The 21,019-nt window shown below is 38.0% G+C and overlaps 1 protein-coding gene across 1 annotated transcript; it reads left to right on the plus strand.

The window, feature by feature from the left end:
- Positions 1–6,310: 6,310 nt before the first annotated feature.
- khnyn (KH and NYN domain containing) lies at positions 6,311–21,019 on the plus strand. The gene is made up of 9 exons (XM_084712448.1): positions 6,311–6,620; positions 7,900–8,161; positions 8,658–8,792; positions 11,016–12,784; positions 14,360–14,490; positions 16,510–16,606; positions 18,625–18,732; positions 18,932–19,033; positions 19,160–21,019. Exons 2-9 carry the CDS (start codon positions 7,937–7,939, stop codon positions 19,521–19,523), a joined length of 2,931 nt encoding a protein of 976 aa, XP_084568574.1. The 5' UTR covers positions 6,311–6,620; positions 7,900–7,936; the 3' UTR covers positions 19,524–21,019.

Below are 21,019 nucleotides of genomic sequence, written 5' to 3' on the forward strand. Positions count from 1 at the left end.
ATTGTCCATGACAATTATATCCCTAAGGAGCTTGTTTCCAAGTAATGTAATTCACTGTTTTTCTAAAATAATATAAAGTTGTTGTTTTTTTTTTTAACAGTTCTTACTCACAAACATTTTCTATTTAAATTTTATATTCAAAGATATAGGAATGTGTTTTATAGAGGCTACATTTGGAACAAAACTTGTGATATTGTTCATTTTAAAGGAAGAAACTGAAGAAATGCCTTATATAGCAGCATTGAAATTGCCAAATTCAGATAAATGGCACAGTCCCAGTCTGTGAAAATTCATCCATTTCTCGAATTGTTGCCCTGTATACCAGATGGGAGCTACCACTGACGATACCAAGGTCAGATTGCATTGTGTCTGAAAATTTGGGGGATTTAAGGGGATTCAAGATCCTGTCTTTATAAATGTTGTAATTCTACGGCCTTGCCAGCATTTGTACAGCTTTACTTGTTACTTGTTACTGTTGCTGTAACAGTAGACTTAATGAGTATTTCAGATATGGTTTTTGAAAAAACTGAAAAAGTACTGAGTTCTATTAGTTATGGTCAAAATTATACGCTTTTATTCCTAAACAAGTAATACTAAAGCCTATGGAGAAATCTTTTGGATTCTTTTTGTATCAGATCATGCATCATGTGCCCAAGCCAGCAACTAAACTCATTATCCCATGTAGATTAGCTTCCTACTTAGCTAGTGTTTATGAGACGTAACTTGCTAGCTAATGGTTGATGTATATTAGCTAGCTAGTTAGGTCATATCTTGATAACATTGGCTAGATGTGACAGGTCTATATGCCACTTTTACAACTGATAGCCAGTGTTAGGAATATGCTGGATAACTAGCTAGCTCATTTACATAAATTGTTATCTAGCTAGTTAGCTAGCATGCTGCTAACATTTGCTAACTTAAGACGTGACAATAAGTGTCATGTTTACGGGTCCTCGGTCCATCTTTTCACCTTTTTCAAAATTTGGTTTTCTTTTCAACATAGAAGAGCCAAAAACATAGCATAGCTAAATACAGAACAAAGGAACAAAGCTGGCTGAAGTTCGATTAGGTACCAAGCTTGGTCATTGAAATCTTTATTCATTTCCAATCTACATCAATTATTAGCTAGCTTGTGATATTTGATAACTAATGCTGGGAAATGCTTGCTAATCTACATCAATTGTAACTAGCCAGTAAGAATGGATAGCTAAAAAGCTAGCTAGCTTAGCTAGCTAATCTATGTGTTAAAGTCACATATAGTCACATCTTAAGTTGATTAATGTTAGCAAAATGCAAGCTAACTAGTTAGCTAGCAGTTGTAGTTTAGTTCCCCCCCCCCCCAAGACTGTTCCGCCGCAGTCCTGCCTACTGTGCTCTGATTGGCTGTGAGCATGAGTGTAGACTGGCACTTACAGGAGTTTGGCGAGGTGGTTGTGGTAGCTCAATGGATTAAAAACAGGATTTCACCCAGGAGACTGGGCTTTGTACCATTTATAGCTGTTATTTAGCATTTTGCTAACATTTTCTAACTTAGGATGTGACTGATGTCACTTTTACTTGTCCCACAGCAACATATTTGAACCATCCTCAAAATTTGGTGTTCTTTTCAACATAGAAGAATATAGCATATCTAAGTACAGGAACCAGGAAAGACAAAAGTTGACTGAGGTTTTACTGGATACTAAGCTTGATCAACTATAATTGAAGAACAGAGCAAAAAGGGGTGGGACTAAGGAAAGGGTCCATTATTTTAATTATCTATGGCCTAAATCTAAATTATACTACATTATACTGTGCTTTAGCTCAATTGTTCCCCCCAGAAACAGTACTGATGTCTTCTGTCTACTATTTTGTGACAAACAACCTAAAATCCAAAGATATTCAATTAATAAAACCCAATAAGAACAGAAATGACTCACATTATTTACCCCTTTCTGTTTAATCAAGCTTTAAACATCCTTTCCTCCTTATCTCATAAATGTCCTGCTGTGGCTCTTTCTGTCTGGTCAATCAGGAAGTAAATAAAAATTGACTACAGTTCATGGAAGAATGGTCTGTTGGGGTGATAAATATTACATTAAAGACAAAAGTATCTCATGAGAAGCTTGACTGTCTTTTGGATTGGTTTTTTAAATGTGTCATGGCTTCATGTTTTACACAGTGGCACCTGAACTTATGCGCCCCCACACAGGAAACCACATTTTTTGTTGTACAGGCTCCTCTTCTTGTATAAGAAAGCCTACTGGTTGGACAAAATAATAAGAACATCTGTAAAATCCAATAATATAACACTCCTACCATATTTACTACCTATACAAAGCTTTTAAATGTTCACTTTTTCTTGAGATTGTGTTGATTCAACTCTTTTACACTTGATGTTGTTGTATTGCATTACAGTGTAAGATACGGGCTACCAACTAGTTTTCCCCAAAGACAAAACTCTTTCCATTTCAGTTCTAAAGATTTAAAAATTCTATATTAAAACAACAGATTATGTTACTTAAAGATAAAATGTTTCAAAAAGGTACAAACCACTAAAAAGTACCAAAATTTCCTGATCAGATCAATACCACGACACTTCAAAACACAGATAAAAACATTAAGGTAATTATTCAAAAATGGGGAAACCACTCACCCTTAGGGATATACTCTTCTTCCTCATCACTCAACCGACGGAGGTAAAAGAGTGTAAAAACCCTCCTGCTCATTCAGTGACTTTCTACTCACAGCCAGCGGCAGCTCTTGTTCCAACTAAACGGGTGAAAGCAGAAGTGAAACAACCCGTCATCCCATAAATCTCAAATTTTTTACTTCTGCTTCTGGACTGCTCAGCCAGCAGGCAAGTATGTGGTGACCACGGCGTTTTTGGTTCATTTGTTTCTTGTCAGAATATTTAATGGCTGCTTCTTTTTGTTTGTGAGCATTTTCTTTTTTCTTTTTCCCCTGTTTTTGAGTAATGTCTTTAAGAGATATTTCTAAAAATATGTTCCTTTCTCCATTTACTGTGGTTGTAACATAAGGTATTTGAGTTAAGTCTCATAAAGAAGAATTTTACAGCCTATTTTCTTATTTTGCTGTGATCAAATAATTTTTAAAACTTACTTTTTACTTATCTTTATTTCAAGATATTGGGAAAGAGAAAGACAAGGATGATATTCAACAAAACTCCCCAAACTAGGAAAGTTTTGGGGAGCTGTGGCTTTGATTACTTGTCTTGTGTTGGCACTAAAAATGATCTAGAAAAGACTGTTAAAACTGTTTTAAATGCTGCCAGCAGAGGGAGCAATCTGCAACATGACTTCCAGTAAACGGGTAGTTTTAATAACTTCACTGACTACCCAGAGGAATGGAAAAGTTCAAAATAAGATCTTGTCTTTGTCTAGCCTGTGTCTCCTAAACATAACTGTGCCAAAATTAGGACCAATATGAAACTTTAAACATTTTCTCATTCTTCTTAAATTCAGCTCCTGAGAAATGGTATTTCATCTCAGCCTGAGACCATTTTGAGCCCAACCTAATATCTTAAAATGTTATTTTTTGTCTAACTTCACTTAAGTTTGTCTTAAATAATCAGCTCTTCAGATAAAAGGGAGATAAAAAAAAAGAAAACTCAGCTGTCTTAAATGAGATTCTAAATTTGTCTCAGTGTGAGACTAAGCCATGGTTGCATATTAACTAACTGTTCTAACTGTGTGCAGTTGCCCCCACTGGTCGGGCATGGAGCCACTGCAGGGAGGATGTGGAGTGAAACTAAGCTGAATGAATAAAGATATCTAAAGATAAATAAATAATAGATCGCTGATGCTACTGTGCTGACCTTTACTTCACTTAAGTTCTATTTGGATTCTTTTTTATTTGTTGCCTCCCCAGTTATTATAATGATTGATCAGAAAAAAAATGATCCGGGTGTTTTTTCACCTTCTGAATAACATGACCCCAATTCTAAAAGTTGTGATGCAGTGTAAAGTGTAAATAAAAACAGAATGCAATGATTTGCAAATACTTTTTGACTTGTATACAATTTAATTCTATGTTTTTTTGTTTGTTTTTCTTTCTTTCTTTTTTTTTTTAATATACAGTCAGAGTTTTATGCTCACAACATGCTCCAAAAACTTGGGACAGGAGCAACCAAAGTGGGGATAAGTTGTGTAATGTCCCAAGAATATCGGTTTGGAATATTTTTCAGCTACACAGCTTAACTGATAACAGGAGACAGTATCATGACCGGGTATTAAGAACCATCCTTGAAAGGCTCACTCATCACAAGCATGGATGGAGTGAGTAAATAGCCCAGCAGTTTAAGAGCGATGATTCTCAACACAAAACTGAAGGATTTCACCTTCAACAATCGAAAATATCATTAAAAGAAATGTGCATGTAAGGGGTGAGGCTGAGAGCTAACATTAAACATCTGTGACCTCTGACCCCTCAGACAGCACTGCATTAAATACTGCATAAAAACCCACACAATTGTATGAAGGATACTACATGGATTCAGGAACACTTTGGAAAACTGTTGTTGGTAAACACAGTTTGTTGCTGCATCTTCAAATGTAAGTTAAGACTATATGAAAAGAGAAAGACATATATCTAGAAACGTGTTTAAGTGTTCTGTGGTCTGATGAGTCCACATTTCAGATTGTTTTCAGAAATCATGGATGTCGTGTCCTACAGGCTGAAGAGGAAAAGGACCATCCAGATTGTTTCCAGCACAAACTTCAAAAGTCAGCATATGTGATGGAATAGGGGTTTGTAAGTGTTCATGGCATCATGGGTAACGGTCACATCTGTGAAGGCCCCATTAATGCTGAAAGCTACATACAGGTTTGGGGTTGGACATCCAGGCGATGTTTTTTTCAGAGACGTCCCTGCTTATTTGAGCAAAAAAATATCAAGACATATTCTGGATGTGTTACAACAGTGCAGCTTCATAAAAGAGTTCAGGTACTAAACTGACCTGCCTGCAGTCCAGATCTGTCTCCCATTGAAAATGTGTGGTGCATTATGAAGCACAAGATACAACAACAGAGACCCCAGACTGTTGACCACCTGAAGTTGTATATAAAGCAAGAATGAGAAAAAAATTCACTTTCAAAACTTCAACAATAAGTGTCACGAGTGTTGAATCACGGTGATGGTAAACATGCTCCTGTCCAAACTTAATTGAAATGTGTTACAGCCACCAAATTCAGAACGAGTGTATATTTATAAAAACAATAAAGTTTATCAGTTTGAACATTAAATATATTGTATTTATACAGTACACTATTAAATATAGGGAAAGAATATTTGCAAATCATTGCATTCTGTTTTTATTTGCATTTTGCACAGCATTTCAACTGTTTTGGAATTTGCATTCATGCATGAGACTTTGCCACTATGTTTTCTATCTTGTAAAGCGTCCTTGGCTGAGAGAAAATTGATAATCTCTGCTTTGAACCCAGTTCATCATTTATTAAATATTATAATGTACTGCAGCAAACAGAGGCTGTATAGTAGGAGGTAACCTTTCTGAGTCATTTTTATTTAGTGATAATAAATCATTATTATGACAGTTTCATACTGTTTTGAGATATTAACTCATTATTTTGAGATGCTCACAAATTTTGAGTCACAGTGTCATTATTACGACAGTTTTTTTATTTTGAGATGCTGTTTGGGCAAATGTATTATTATTTTGAGATAATAAGTCATTATTTTGAGATGCTCACATATCTTATCATCAACATCATCATCATTATTATTATTAGCAAAAATTTATTTTACCAATTTCATATTGTTTCTGACGTATTTTTCCCCCTAAACCAAACCAAACCAACAGATATGATAAGTGTAGTTTGGGGTTTTGGGTAGGAGATGTTGAGACAGGAATGTGAAGCGTTATAAGAAGCGTCCTGTCTCTTCTATAGAGCCTGTCTGTCATTGTCTACTAAGAGTTAAAAAAAAAAAAAAAAAAAGACGGGAGGGAGGGAGGGAGGGAGAGAAAGAAAAAACCCGCTTCTGACGTCAGTGGAAATCCCCTCTCTCTCCTGTCTGGCTCTGACACAACACAACATTTTTAATATATTTAATTCAAAACATATTTTATAAATGCGCACTTTTACAACTTTCACTTTACTATCAACTTTTTTTTTTTACATTATCACGTAATAAATCAATAAATAAAAACACAACATAAAAAAAAAAACAGTTAAAGCGTCTGTCAATGTGTTAATTTACTTATCACGTGTCTGAGGACACATCTGAGCGCACATGATTATTAAAATAAGATTTTCGGGGTATTACAGACACCGTGATATCAGAAGTACCCGCCCTGCTGTCTGATAAGCTCTCTGTGTGTTTTTCCTTTAGTTTCGGTTTTGTCTTCGGGGTCCAGATCAGACTTCCTCATCCGCCTGCTCGCCCCAGCACCGACATCACGGACGATTTTGACGCTCCAGCCTGACTTCGGTCGCTCGGAGGAGGAGTGGTAGAGATCATCCAGAGATCATTACGGCATGTGTCGACCTTTGGTCTGATACATGTTGTTGTTTCATGACAGCGGAAGCTAGAGGCGAGCCGCTCTGTAGCAGCCTGCCGCTGGAAACGAAACTTTGAAGGCGAACAGCGATCGACCCCACGTAAGAAAACGACACGAAAACATCGCCGCTTTTATATTTTAAGTGATTTTTTACGTGATTTACTCCGTCTTGTCAAGCGGATTGTCTGTTTCCTGCTCTGTCTTTGCTGAAAAGGCGTCCGATAGGTGTGTTTACATTCGGATAAATGTTTCACAATACTCGACAACAGGCCGTGTTTTGTTCGCTTGTAATAAAACATTATAGTTAGTTGCAGAAATAGAGTTTGGCTATTGTTGAACGAAAGTAAATGGCAGAACAAAAACACAACAGTCAGACAAGTTTCATCTATGGAAGACCACCAGCACCAACGTAATGAATAAAATATCCTGTAAGTTGTTATACTGAGGACTTTTGTATCTCAAAATATGAAGTTAGTAGCCCATCTAAGTCTTTATTTTGAGAAAGTTTATCATTATTATGAGATTTTAAGACATTATTTTTAACAGGTTTCTCATTATCTTAGATTCTAACATATCATTGTGGCAAATGTCTTATTATTTTGAGATACTTTGTCGTCATTTTAAGATGCTAACAAATTATTTTAAAAATGTCACATTTTTTTGAGATACTAAAACTTTATTTGGAGATACTAAGTCATTATTTTAAAATGCTAATGCATTATTTTGGCAGATTGTTCTTATTATTTTGAGATAGTCATCATTTTGAAACAGTGTCTCATTATAATGACCTACAGGATCTTTTTCTTCATCACATTGACAGAAATGAGCTTCTACATGTGCCAGTATTACAACAAAAACTGGAGTTTAGAGCTTTAAAAGTTATTGATTGGTTGACTCATCATCAATATTGATTTATAGATTTGAGACGCCTTTAATTAAAAAAACGTCCAAATTCAAACAAAATAGTGATCAACATTTTTCATTAATTAATCGAGAAAATGATAGTTTAATCTTTAATCAAAATAATGACCTGGTTCAACCATGTAAAGAACTTTATAACTTTGTTTTGAAAAGTTCTGTATCAATAAACTTTTTTAAAATTTTAAATTTATGTACACAGTCTCATACCTTTAATTACTGTTACGTTTAATATTCAAGTAACACCATTTTATAGCTTTTTAATAACACTGTGTCAGCCTCACAGTGATTAAAGGAGAGACATTAAAACATGTAACAGCCAAAAACAAATACATCTAAATATATATTTATGCAGTGCTTAAGAGGACCATGTTGATCAAAATGTCAGCAGTCATACAGTTTATATTTTTTCCACCAAAGTGTTTTAAGATTTGCCATAATGTCAAATGTTTTTTTTGCAGTATGTTCAAATCTTCATCATCAAATTGAGATCAAGGGATGGACGGTGAGAGGAGTGATGGAGGCGGAGGAGGAGAACCGGAGGTACTGGATGAGTTTGCGTGTGCGGGGATACTGCGGGGATCTCTGACCTCGCTGCACAGCACCGTGGAGCGGATCTTCGGGGTGACGTTCGACATCGGGGTGGATGATGTGTCTCAGGGTAACAACGGGCAGATATGGCTGAAACTGCAAGGGCAGAGCAACAGTGTGAAAGCCGCCAAAGTAAGACATGACTTCATGACTGTGAATAAGTGTGTAAGCCTTCCTTTTGTAAAGGTGGTACACCAGTGAAGTTGTTATTGTCTTTACTGGTAGGGTTCGACTGTAGAGCACTGAGATATGCCTGGGAAATGAGTCAGCAAGGGTTTTTAAATGTTCATTAATGAGTCTGTTGACATTCAGTCAGTAATGTGGTCAACCTGCTGACACATGCACTCTCAGTGACTGACTCAAATGAATTGTGTTAACTCATAAACACAAGTAGATGACTGAGGACTGAACTGCAAAATTTTTCTGTTTAGTCACTAAACCAGCCAGTAGATCTACTGAGCAATTTGTGTCCTGGTGTCTGTCCCTCTATGTGCTGAGATTTCTCTGTATTCTCTGAAAACAGACTCATGATATTTAGATTTTGTCTACTACTGCAGTATTTTTACCACCACTACTACAGTAATGACACATCAATAAAATAACGAGTCAAAATGTTTCTGTCCCGCAGTCATTTGTGAAAGGAGTTGTGAACCAGGAGGAGCAGCAGGAGGTTTCCTACCCCGGAGTTCTTCACTGTGTCTTCTGTGGAGCCAGAGGTCTGTTCATGGACTGCCTCATAAGAAGCACCTCAGCACATATAGTGGTGAGTGTTGCATTCTGGGTCTTTTTTTCTTTTGTTACCTAGAATAAAGTATAGACAACCAAAACTGCCAAAATCAAAAATACACAAATAAAAAGAAAAAGGAATAAATAAATTAGTATGCCTTAAATACATATAACATAATATTAGAAAATATGAAATGTGACATAAATTGATATTTCAATTTCTACTTATTTTCCTATTTTTTTATTTTAACACTTTTATATTCATACTTATTGACACTATATTAGTCTATGTGTTCAAAAAGACAATAAATTAAAAACACCAGCTAACTAGGTAGCTAATCTACATCAAGTATTAGCCAGCTAGTTACATCTGATAGATAATGTTAGCAAATTTATACCTAGCTTGCTAACAGGGGTGTCAGGATTCTCCAAATCCACGATTTGTTTTGACTCTCGATTTTAAGGTCATGATTCATTTCAGTTTTTCAATTTAAAGTAAATTTTTTAGCACAGATGGCGCATACAGATCATTGGTTTAATGCCCTGACAATTGTCGTTTGCATTTTCAAATTTGTCTTCAAAAAGGCCATCTTGGAAGTGTTGTTTTTTTCTTCAGACACACTCTAGACACTGGAAGCAGGCAGAGGTGAAGCAATAAAAAAAAATACGGGGAATCTTTTGACTTTTGATTTGAGACTTTTGATTCAATTATTGAAACTGAAAGCTCATTTTGATCGAATTTCAATGTAATCTTGAAAATGTAACCACCCTTCTGGCTAATGTACATCAATCGTTACCATGCTAGTGAGTTAGAATTTTGCTAACATTAGCTAAATGAAGATGTGACAATGTTACTTGTACAGGTCCCCCAGCAACATCTTTTAACTATCTTCAAAATTTGGTTTTCTCTATAACATAGACAAACCAAGCACATATCATAGCTAAGTACAGGAAACAGGAGAGAAGAAATGTGAGGTGTTAATCAAATGAATTGATGAGGACAATACAGGTGAAAATACATGATATACAAAATCATACACAAAAATATTATGTGAGGTTTACATGAAACAATACAGATCAAATTCCTCAGTAATTCACTTCTTTAGGTACCACAGTGAGTTAACATAATGACATAAAATAAGATGAGATGAGATGAGATGAGATAAGATAAGATGAACTTTACTGATCCCACACCGGGGAAATTCACTTGTCACAGCAGCTCAAGCAGTACAGTATAACAAACTTTGTCACTGATTTGCGTTATGTGGCCACATACTGCATAAAGTCCTCGTAGTGAAACTTTAAAGGCATAAACTGTGAACCTTGGAAGGAAGGTAATAAATTCTAAACACCTCACATACTTTCCGTGTTGTATATTCAGTATGAATAATATGAATTATCAGTCATTTCCATCGTTGTATGACTCCCCCACCAGTATCACCACCACCACTGTTGGCGGATGGTGCAATAATGATATTGAGTAATAATGTGATATCTTCACACTGTAGTCTTGTTATTCCAACAAGAAATTACATTATTACTTCATACCACTATTATGTCATCAGCTAATAATGTGTCATACCGTGTATGAAGTGACACCTTAATGTAACACAGTGGTGTTTTCACTGGGAATTTCTGACCTATTATTAACATGCTTTGTTAAAACGCAAATATACAACTCATGGAAATTTCATTACTTTCTTTCTTTCAAAACTTTATTTCTCTCTATTAGGTGCTATTTATTGCTACTGTTTGGAAATCCCTCATTAATATATCTCCATCTCTTTATAGCAACTTTTTGGTCCTTTGGTTTCACATAGTCTTGTTTAATTAGGTTTCAAAGTAATGATGCCATTAATACATTGTAGAGGATGTACAGTTTTTCACTAAATCCCAGTGAAATGGGTCTAAAATTGAACATTAAATCAACATCTTTAAATAGTGAATGTGAAAACACTTTTGAACCAATTCTGAAAGTCTTTTCACCAGTGACCACAGTCGTCTTTTGAACATTTTTTCAACTGAAAAATGCTGACTGGTTTTGTGCAGCACTGTGTCACAAGTATAACAAACAGCCCCACAGTATTTTCGAGCAGTTGTTGCTCAGACAGGAGTTGTAGAATTGTATTTCATGTCTCAAAGATAGCTGAAGGTGTGTAGCTGGCTGTTTTTGGTTTGAATGTCCACTTACATTTTTATTCTGTTGTTATTAGGAGGACAAGGAATAATGCTATTCTGTTTTCCTCTCACCAAACACCAGGTCGGCTCTCCGGGATTCCTGCTAATATCAGGTCTTGCGGAGCCAGTTGTACGAGCCTACTCCCTCATCACAGAGCTGGTGGATAGGTATGAATGCACACAGCCAAGACGCTCTGAGAATGGAGACAGGGGCTTGGGCGAGTCTCTGGATTCACGCCGTGCCTTCAAAACTCTGGTGGAGAAATGGGAGGACAGGCACATCCTGGATCTGCTGGTGTTACCGGGTTCAGTGAAGGAAATCCTGCTGGGTTTGGTGAAAGAATCTGGGCTCGGATCAAACCCCAACCTGGCGCTTGCAGGTGGAACTACGGGAGCAAGATCAGAGGGGGATTCGGAGGATAGATGGGACACTACAGATCGATGGGTTGAAGGGATGATTGCAGGTTCAGGAGAAGACTCTACAAGCAAAGACTCCTTCTTGAAATCTTTCTACAGAGGGAGAGCAGAGGGTGCTGAGGAAAGACTTGTGCGTTCTCCACAGGAAGTGGGAGAAGAGGAGCAAGTGGCAACTTTAGGTACTAGAGTATCAGTGGGCGTGGGGAAGGAAGATGAACAGGAGCTGCAGTTTTTGCTTCTTTTGAAGTTCTTCACAGCCATGGGATACACAGAGGATGTTGTGAAACGAGTCCTTGCCCGAACTGGACCCAAGGAGGCCTCACAGATATTGGACTTGGTTCAACAGGAGCAGGATCGCAGTGACCGGGAGCAGACAACACAGCATGGCCAAGACCAGAAACATCAAGACGGTATCACCTTTAATCAGAGCGAGAGGAACCGACCTTGTGAGACAGAGCACAGAGAAGATGAAGAAATGGCAGCAGGAGGTGATATGGTGATGAATAATAACGGAGAGGTTTGTGAGGCAGAGGTAGGAAGCACAAGACACTTCGAGGGAGAGGGTAGGGCCAAGGAAAAAGAGGAAGGACATGAGGAGGACTTTGTCTTGGGGGTGTTGAAGAAAGCTGCAGCCAGCTGTGGGTACATGGAGCAAAAAGTAGCCAAAGTCTACAACATGTTGCCCGATCGATCGACCCACCAGCTGCTTCTGGAGCTGCAGAGAGATGAGAGCAGAGAGACGGACGCCTTTAGGGAAGGTCCGAGAGAGATGGATGATGTGGTGCTGGAGAAACCAAAAGCTGGATCGGCACATGATGAAACAATTGAGCTTTTCATGCCTACAGAAAAGAGAGAATCTGACGATAAAGAATGGGTGATGGTGGCAGACCTAAGTGGGCCTGCTGCAAAGCCAGATTTACTTACTTGGATTCATGAGCCACAGCAGCCTACCACGAATCAATACATCTCACAACCAAAGCGACACCAGCCTCCCAAGTCACAAACCTCACACCAAATCAACCTTCCTGAAGTCAAAGGACCACCCATGTCTACTTATTCCTCATCCTTAGATCCTCCACACACCAATTTCCAATCCAACAAACAACATGGCCAAACCAGCTACTGGCTCAATCCTTCCCCCTCAAAGCACAACCATCCAGCCCAAGACAATGTCTTGAATCCAAAGCCCCAGTCCTCCAACTCCTTAAAACGGACGGCCAAAGCCCCTCAACCTCCTGCCTTCACAGGGAAAGACTCATCTCCCACAAGAGGGCGGGAAAGACGGGCCCTCATGGCCAGCTCTTCAGTGGTGGTGACAGGCGAGCAGCGTTTTCTGGAAGGCCTGCAGATGCCCTTTGACCTTCAGCTGACAGACAAGCCCGGAGACCCGAAGCTGAGGACTATCATCATTGATGGGAGCAATGTGGCCATGAGGTGGGAACTGACCCCTTGTAGGTCCTGCCCCTTTTCACTCTGTTTTCCAATCACAGTTGAACAAGTTTGGTGCCTCGGTCAACTTTCTTCCTTCCTGTTTCATGTACTTAAACATACTGTGTACGAGGCTTGTCTGTTAAAAAGAAAACCAACATATTTTAACTATTTTGAAGATGGTTAAAAGACATTACTTGGTGATAATCAAGCATTAGACATCAGCATTAGACAGACAGACAGATAGATAGATAGATAGATAGATAGATAGATAGATAGATAGATAGGTAGATAGATAGATAGATAGATGGTACTTTATTGATCTCAAACTGTGAAATCCTTATGTTACAGTAGCAACTCATCAGAAATAGCACATGGACAGTAAGTGTGCAGTAAATATACATGTAAATAACGAAAGAGAAGAATACTGTATTAGAAAATCCTTGACACACTATATAAATATTATGATAAATATCTATAGAATATCTGAGAATATAGAAAATATATAAAAGAACAAACTATACTAAAATGTAAAAACATACTAGGGTAATATACAAGGATACACTACACCAAATATAAAAATAGGGTACCTATATAAGACAAGTATGCAATGAGGTAGAGTGGGATTGGAGACAAGATGTGCAAAATAGCAAGTAGCAGTACAAGATGTGCAGTCAGCCATGCTGATGGTAAAGAAGGTGCAAACAGAGTTTATTTAGACAGAAACTATACAGAGACTACAGCAGAGAATTCAGAGTGTTCTCTGTTAGACAGAGACATATATTCACATCTTAAGTTAGCTAATTTTAGCAAAATAGCTAAATAGAAAAATTGCTGAAAAATTATAATGCTGAAAATGCATAAATCGGAAATGAAATGCCTGAAAAATCTTAAAAAACAAAACCCGAAACATATAAAACTGTCAGAATTGGAAGCTGAACCAGTGGAACTAGAGCTCAAAGCTGTAGTGGTAGTAACAGCTGGAACTGTGATAGTAGTAATAGTGGCAGTGATAAAAGTTATGGTGACAGTAGTAAAGGCAGAAAGAAAATAAGAAAAAATTCAGCCTGAAACAGTTAAAGGTTTGTATTTATTAACAGTTTAAAAGACTGCTGTCTAACGTCAAAATAGCAGACAAAAATCTGTCAAAAAAGCTTAATTATTCATTAGAAAAGTTAAAAAGGTGAAAATGGAAGAATATAATATAAAGACCAGAATAACAATAGTGGGATTATTTAATATTATTGCATGTTGCTAACATTGACTAGCTAGTCGGCTAGCATTTTGCCATGCAAATGTATGTCACTTTTACAAGCAAAGGAGAAAGAGGAAAGTGGTCTGAGGTCCCAAGTTTGCTCAACTGTTATTGGAGCACAGAGGAAAAAAGGGGGCGGGCTTATGAATGGTTAATTGCAGAAGGAGCAGGAAAATTGTGTTGTAAACATTCTCAATTGCATATATTTCTGTTTGGTTAAGTATAAGATGGTTGTTCTGAAATTGGCTAAAATATTTGCTCCAGGGTTGGGAATCTACATCTACATCTTAAACTCGACTGTACACACTGTTTCATGTTTTCCACAGTCACGGTTTGGGTCATTTCTTCTCCTGTCGTGGAATCGCTCTGGCCGTCCAGCACTTTTGGGACCGAGGTCATCGTCACATCAGCGCCCTCCTGCCACAGTGGAGACAGAAGAGCGACCCCAAGACCAAAGGTAACCCTTATTTTAAACTTAAAGGGAAAGTTCACCCAAAAATGAAAAGTCGTTATCTACTCACCCTCATGCTGATTGAAGGTCAGGTTTGGCTTTTTTTAGTCCACAAACCACTGCTAGAGTTTCACAGGAAAACAGTGTTGCAGAATCTCCCAAACAATCAAAGTTAATGGTGACGAGCTTTCAAATGAAAAAAAAGAAAACCATTCACTACCATAAAAAGTGTGAGATAGAGGTTGAAAGACTGCATCTCCACCTCAGCTTTAGTTCCCAACATCTACTTTAAAACCACCCACAGTAGCTGCACCCAAATAGCAGCTATAGTAAAACTTTTGATATACGTGTAATGGGAAGTATTTGATGAAGATGAAAAAAACTGTATCTTGTATTAAGAGGTATATCCCTCCATTGGAGAATTAAAACTAATTCCTCTGTAACTTTATTCAACCGTTGATTAGCTATCTCCTCATGCATTTTGTTAAACATTATGAAAGACCAGAAACAATAGTATTGTGGTGGTATATTTTTCAACATCCTGTCTGCATTTCATTCCCTGCTTATGTTGGTGCTTTCATGTGTGTCAGCATTTTCTTTTTTTTAAATGAAGGCCAAACAGAGCGATAAGAGAACACCTGGAAATATGGTCAAAGACACACTAAGAGCCAATGCCAAGAAATTGGGTTATTTTAATTGGGTGGTTTCGGTCAAGTACACACGAGAAGCCGACTGCCAGAAAGAATATCCATTTCATGAAAAACACCTATTGGATGGTGTTGGAACAAAAAGTCTCAGAAGATAAGCCAGGGAGGTCTGGGCTTGATGCCACAACGCCTTGTTGACCTTGTTGGAAAAAAACAATTATCAAAAGTATTTCAAAGTCCAAACCAACATCAAAGAAAGGATCACTGGACGAAGAGCAAGTCTTGCTATATAGGGTATATTGATCTCTGCAGCAGAATCAACAAACTTGAGTCAATCCCAGGATCAGACTGATGAACAAAGCCTAACACACTTGAACATACCGGTGTATTGCCCTCCTTGTCTCTTAGCTCTCTCTCACAGCCGTAGTACAAAGAATGTCTACTGCCCTTTGGTTTGTGTGCTTTAGTCAACTGTTTTTTAAAAAATAATACCAGTCAAACGTCCAATGGATGTTATGCGTCGAACAGGTACACTTTCTGACAAATCTCTCTCTGGCAGTTGGCTTCTTGTGTGCCTTTGACCGAAACCATCCAATTAAAATACACCAATGGATATTTTTCTTGGCATTGGCTCTTAGTCTGTCCTTGACCATATCCCATGTGTTCTCTTATCTCCATGTTTGGCTCTCATTTAAGATAAAACTGCCAATGCACATGAGAGCACCAACATAACCAGGGAATAGAATATAGATGGTGAAAAATATATCACTACAATGGTTTAAGCCAATTGCCAGAAAGTGTATCTATTCGATGAAAAATTTTTGGATTGAAAAACAGTTGATTAAGCCACACGAACCTAAGGGTAGTAGACATTTTCTGTACTGTGGCTGTGAGAAAGAGCTAGGGGACAAGAAAAAGCGATACACTGGTATGTTTGAGTGTGGATCAAAATGTTAAAGAAAGGAGAGAGAGGTTTTGTTCTTCAGTCTAATCCCAGGATTGACTCAAGTTTGAGAGATCAATAAACTCTATATAGCAGAAGTTGCTCTTCCTCCGGTGATCTTTTCTTTGTTGTTGGTTTGGATTTTGAAATATTTTTGATGATTGATTTTTTTCAGCAAGTTGAACAACACCCAAACCACATTGTCCTATTTCTGAGACTTTTTGTCACAACAGTATAGCTCTGTTACATGCTGTTAAATGCAACGTGTGGTTTTAAAATGACAAAGGCTTCTATGTATGTGTGCCGCTTTTATCTGATTCTGAGTCACATGTAACAGGAAAACAAATCACAATTTGGCGAACATGAGTGAATGTGCAGGCATGGGTGTGTTTTTCCCCTTAACCAAACCTGTTGTTGTTTGTTCCTGCCTCTCAGAGCAGCACTATCTAGGTGAGCTGCAGAAGCTGGGCCTGGTCTCCTACACCCCCTCCAGGGAGGTTCAAGGCAAGAGGATCAGCTCGTACGACGACAGGTACACAGACCCTGTTGTTGTACTGCTGCTTAAACAAAAAAGTCCTGTGTCTTTGTGTGATTATAGCTGGTGACAATGGTGGCCTTGGAGATTAGAGAAGCGGGTGTGTGAACAGACAAACAAACTGGCTGGTGAAATGTGTGTGGATGTGAATGAGAGCGTGCTGCTCCAGTGAAGCAGTTAAAAGTTCAAAAGCTGTCTGCAGCTGTGAATGTGTGACAGGATGTTGCTTGAAAAAGAACTCAGAACAAATGACTTGCAATAGAGATGCACCGAATGCAGTTTCCTTGGCCATTTCTTGGTCGTTTTTATTGGTCTGACCTGCCGATTCTGATTTTCAGTCTGTCTATAAACTACAGTCGGTCCCTTCAGGAAGTTGTGACGTTGCAATCGCAACAATTCATGCAAATTCAACCAATCCCCATGAATTCTGTCCAAACTTTTCCACAAAATTTGGCCAATCATCATAATTCCACCCCCATAGCAGCCCCCTGTGAAAACATCATACATGTAGGTCTCAGTGAACTGACTCAGTGTTTTGTTTTATTATTCACTATTTATGTACATATATTTATTTTTATTTATATTGCTTTTATTGTGTGACTGGTTCTGAAAAGAGCACAACATTTGTCATTGTTATTGACATTTATCAATGCCCTGTGCACTTTTATTTTAGAATTTTGTGCTGTTTGAGCTCCAAAAAGATTTTGATTCTGTGCGGAAAACTGACCACATGCACTTCTTCATTTACAAATAAAGCATTTTGTTTGTAGTTTTTGTATTTGTGAGCCTTTTTGGTGAGGTGAGAGCATGGTTTTATTCTCCCTGGAACAAGTTGCCTTTAATTTTAATGAATAATACCAAAAACTTTGCTTTGCAATTTTCCCTTGTTCCCACAATTTCAGTGTCAAAAAAGCCTAAAAGCATTGCAACATGCATTGCACTTTTTTTTTTTTGAAAATTAAGCCGCAACAATCCCAAAAACAGCCAGAAAAATCCTGGAGGGACTGATTAATTGACAGAATACACAAACATTTTTGTGGCTTTTCTTTAATGTAAAATTAAATTGGATGTTCATAATAAAACAGACCATCAAATAACTAAAATTTTATATTAAGATTATTTACCAGAGGGAGTATGATCTTGCAAGGTCTTGCAGGAAACGTGATTACACGTGATCTCATGATAGCAGGTGTAAACAAACCAGAGACAGATGCAGTGCAACAGTTTGCTGTAGTAAAACTTTGTAATCACAATATACACGTGACATTTGATGTCAACTTTGGCACGCTCCTGCCTTAAACCGCAAAAAAAGAGACATCAGATTTTTTGGCAGCTCCACCGTTTCTTTTGTGCACTGCATTGTGGGAGAACAGTGACTCAACACTCCGAGGATCGACTATATTTAGTATGTGTTCTGTCTGGTTTGAGTATACTTCATTTGTCAGGGTTCGTAAAGGTTTGAAAAGTGGTTGAATTTTGGATAAAATGCAAGAATTTGCTTGATATTTTAATTGATTTACTTTTGAAGGTTTTACCATTGAAAATATTAACCATTACTCATTTCAACAAGTTTAGTCAATTTTTGAAATTCAATTTAGGGGGGGTTCTAAAACTTGAAAAAGGATATTTATCTTAACAAAACACTTGAGAGTAGTGCTCAAAACTCAAAAATCTGTAGAATGAGACGAGTACATTTAGGTGGAATTAACAGGCTCTCATTTTACCCTCTCATCAGTAAAACTATATATATATTTTGTAAGTGCTTTATAAAACGTTGTACTGCAGATATAAATCTCAAATTTTGCAGAAATTCTCCCACAGCCTTTAATCTGTTTGGTGACCCAAATAAAATCTGCTGTGGCCCACCTGTAGGTCATGATCCAGCCTCTGTAATGTGGAATTGGGACTCTGTGTGCATGTAAACACCACTGGGGGGCGCTAAAGACCAGAAGATTTTAGGCTCTATTCCAGGTTGCTTTGAAATCTTCCATCCCTCTTCTCACCTGTTTCCACAGGTTTATGCTGCAGCTTGCACAGAAGACAGATGGAGTGATCGTAACCAACGACAACCTGAGAGACCTTTCAGACGAGTCCCCTGTGTGGAGGGACATCATCAAAAAGAGGTAAAGAGACTTCACATCACTCAAATGTGAGTTTCCACAGCCTGAATCAGAAGTGTGTCCAGTCAGCCAGCAACACAGAGTTGCTTTAGCTCCAAAGTCAGTAATTTTACTTTGACTTAAAGGTCCAGTGTGTAAGATTCAGGGAGATTTAAAGGGATAGTCCCCTAATTACAGTGGTATGATCCCGTTTCCTCCCCAGACTTCTTCAGTACACGTTTGTTGGAGACCACTTCATGGTGCCGGACGACCCTCTGGGCAGAGGAGGGCCTCACCTGGATGACTTCCTACGCTCAGAGCACAGGTATCAACAACCCGCACACTCTTATAAGTTAAAGATTAAAGAAATATCTGTTGAGATTTAGAATATAACTAAATAACTCTGTATAATGCTGTCATCTCCCACTTACATTTTTTTGCTTCCTCTCAGGACTCCTGACCCTGGAAACCACTCTTTTGCCGGCGTAGCCACCAATTTTCCCTCTTCCAAGCCACGGACCTCCCAAACGGAGGTCCTGAATTTCCGTGACCGAACTCTGGGTGGAGCTCTGGATGGTGGGAGCCAGGGTAAAGGGAGAGGACATGGGAGGGGATGGGAAGTGGAACACCAGCACAGGCCGTTTAGAGCGTCAGGTGCAGACAGGAGTCCAGAGGAAACGGCCAGCCTGAGAGAGCAGCTCTGTCAGGTGTTTGCGGGTCAGGACAACATGGTGGCGCTGGTGCTGCAGTGCAACCCGGCGGAGATGGACATCAATGTGCTGTCTGATCTGATCTTGGAGCAGCAGAAGGACTAAACCAGTCTGGGTCTTTTCCCCTCAGTCGTTTCAGACTTTTCTTATAATGACTTTTGTGCTGGTTTAAGTGATTGACCCCTCCTAAGTCCTGCCCCTTTTTACCTTCTCCAATAACATTTGAGCAAGCCTGGTATCCAACACAACCTCAGTCAACTTTCTCCTTTCCTGTTTCCTGTTCTTAGATATGCCATGTGCTAGGTTTGTCTATGTTGAAAAGAGAACTACAATTTGAACAAAGATGTTGTTTGGAGATGTGTAAAAATGACTTATAGTCATATATTAAGTTCGCTAATACTAGCAAGGCAAGATGCACCAGCGAATTAGCTGGCGTTTTTGCTAACATTAGCTATTAGATATATGTAGATTAGCTAGCTTTAACACTGGTATAACTGTCAGTGTGAAACAAAAAAATCTTCAAATCGAAAAATCAAACTGAATCGTGACTTTGAAATCAAAAGTCATATTGAACTGTGGACTTGGAGAATTGTGACATTTCTAATTATTTATTGGATGGAACTAACTAGCTAATGATTGATATACATCAGCTTGCATTTTGCTAACATTAGCTAACAAAAGATGTCATCACGTCACAAATTTGTTTTTCTTTTCAACATAAACAAGCATGCCACGAAACATATCTAAGTACAGGAAACAACGAAGAAAGTTGACTGAGGTACGAAAGGGGGTGGAGACAGTTCAATTATGTTTCCCACCAAAGAAACTACAACAAATCACACTGGATAATCATTGATCTGCATTAACAATGATCTTATTAAAAGACCAACCTTCTTTTGACAGTCCAACACACATATAATTTAACTATATTGAAAAAGCATTTGATTACAGGTTCTTTGTCTCATGTATTACTCTTTCTCTCCACTTTCTAATGTGTAATAATTGTATTTAAAAGTCATTTTATGAACCAGATTAGAGTTAGCTTGTTATCTCTCTCCCAGTCTTGGTACCCATCAGCTGATCAGATGGTCCTTTACAGAAAAAGAGCAATATAACTTTTATCTGTTGTTATGCTGAATTTATTGTAACCGTCAGAGGGTATAGATGTGAATTGTTGTCGTATGGGATGGTTTGGGTAAAATTCTTACATTAGCACCAGCTGTGGGGTAGATGTCAGGTGTCATGCTAGAACCATGCTCAACCAATCCATACAATTTTATCTACACTCCATTTTATACATTTTTTAACTTATTTCAACAAGGTCTGACATTGATGTGATTGTAGCTTTGAACATAAGATCATACAGAGAGCCTGGATGACGAAACAGAACTTCATGGGGGGAGAAAAGATGATATCCATATCTTTCTCTGACTGAAGATCCTCAATCCAGCTACTCAAAGTCAATTTTTAGACCTACCAATTGTGAGATAGAATAAACTTATTTGTATTGTTTATATATGTACATTTTAAGACTTTGATGTTGAATTCTGCCCATGTTTCTGTATTAATGTATTACTTGATTCAAAGGATTTAAAAAATCT

Source organism: Lutjanus erythropterus, chromosome 23 (assembly GCF_056507025.1).
Source record: "Lutjanus erythropterus isolate fLutEry1 chromosome 23, fLutEry1.hap2, whole genome shotgun sequence".
NCBI classification, from domain to species: Eukaryota; Metazoa; Chordata; class Actinopteri; order Lutjaniformes; family Lutjanidae; genus Lutjanus; species Lutjanus erythropterus.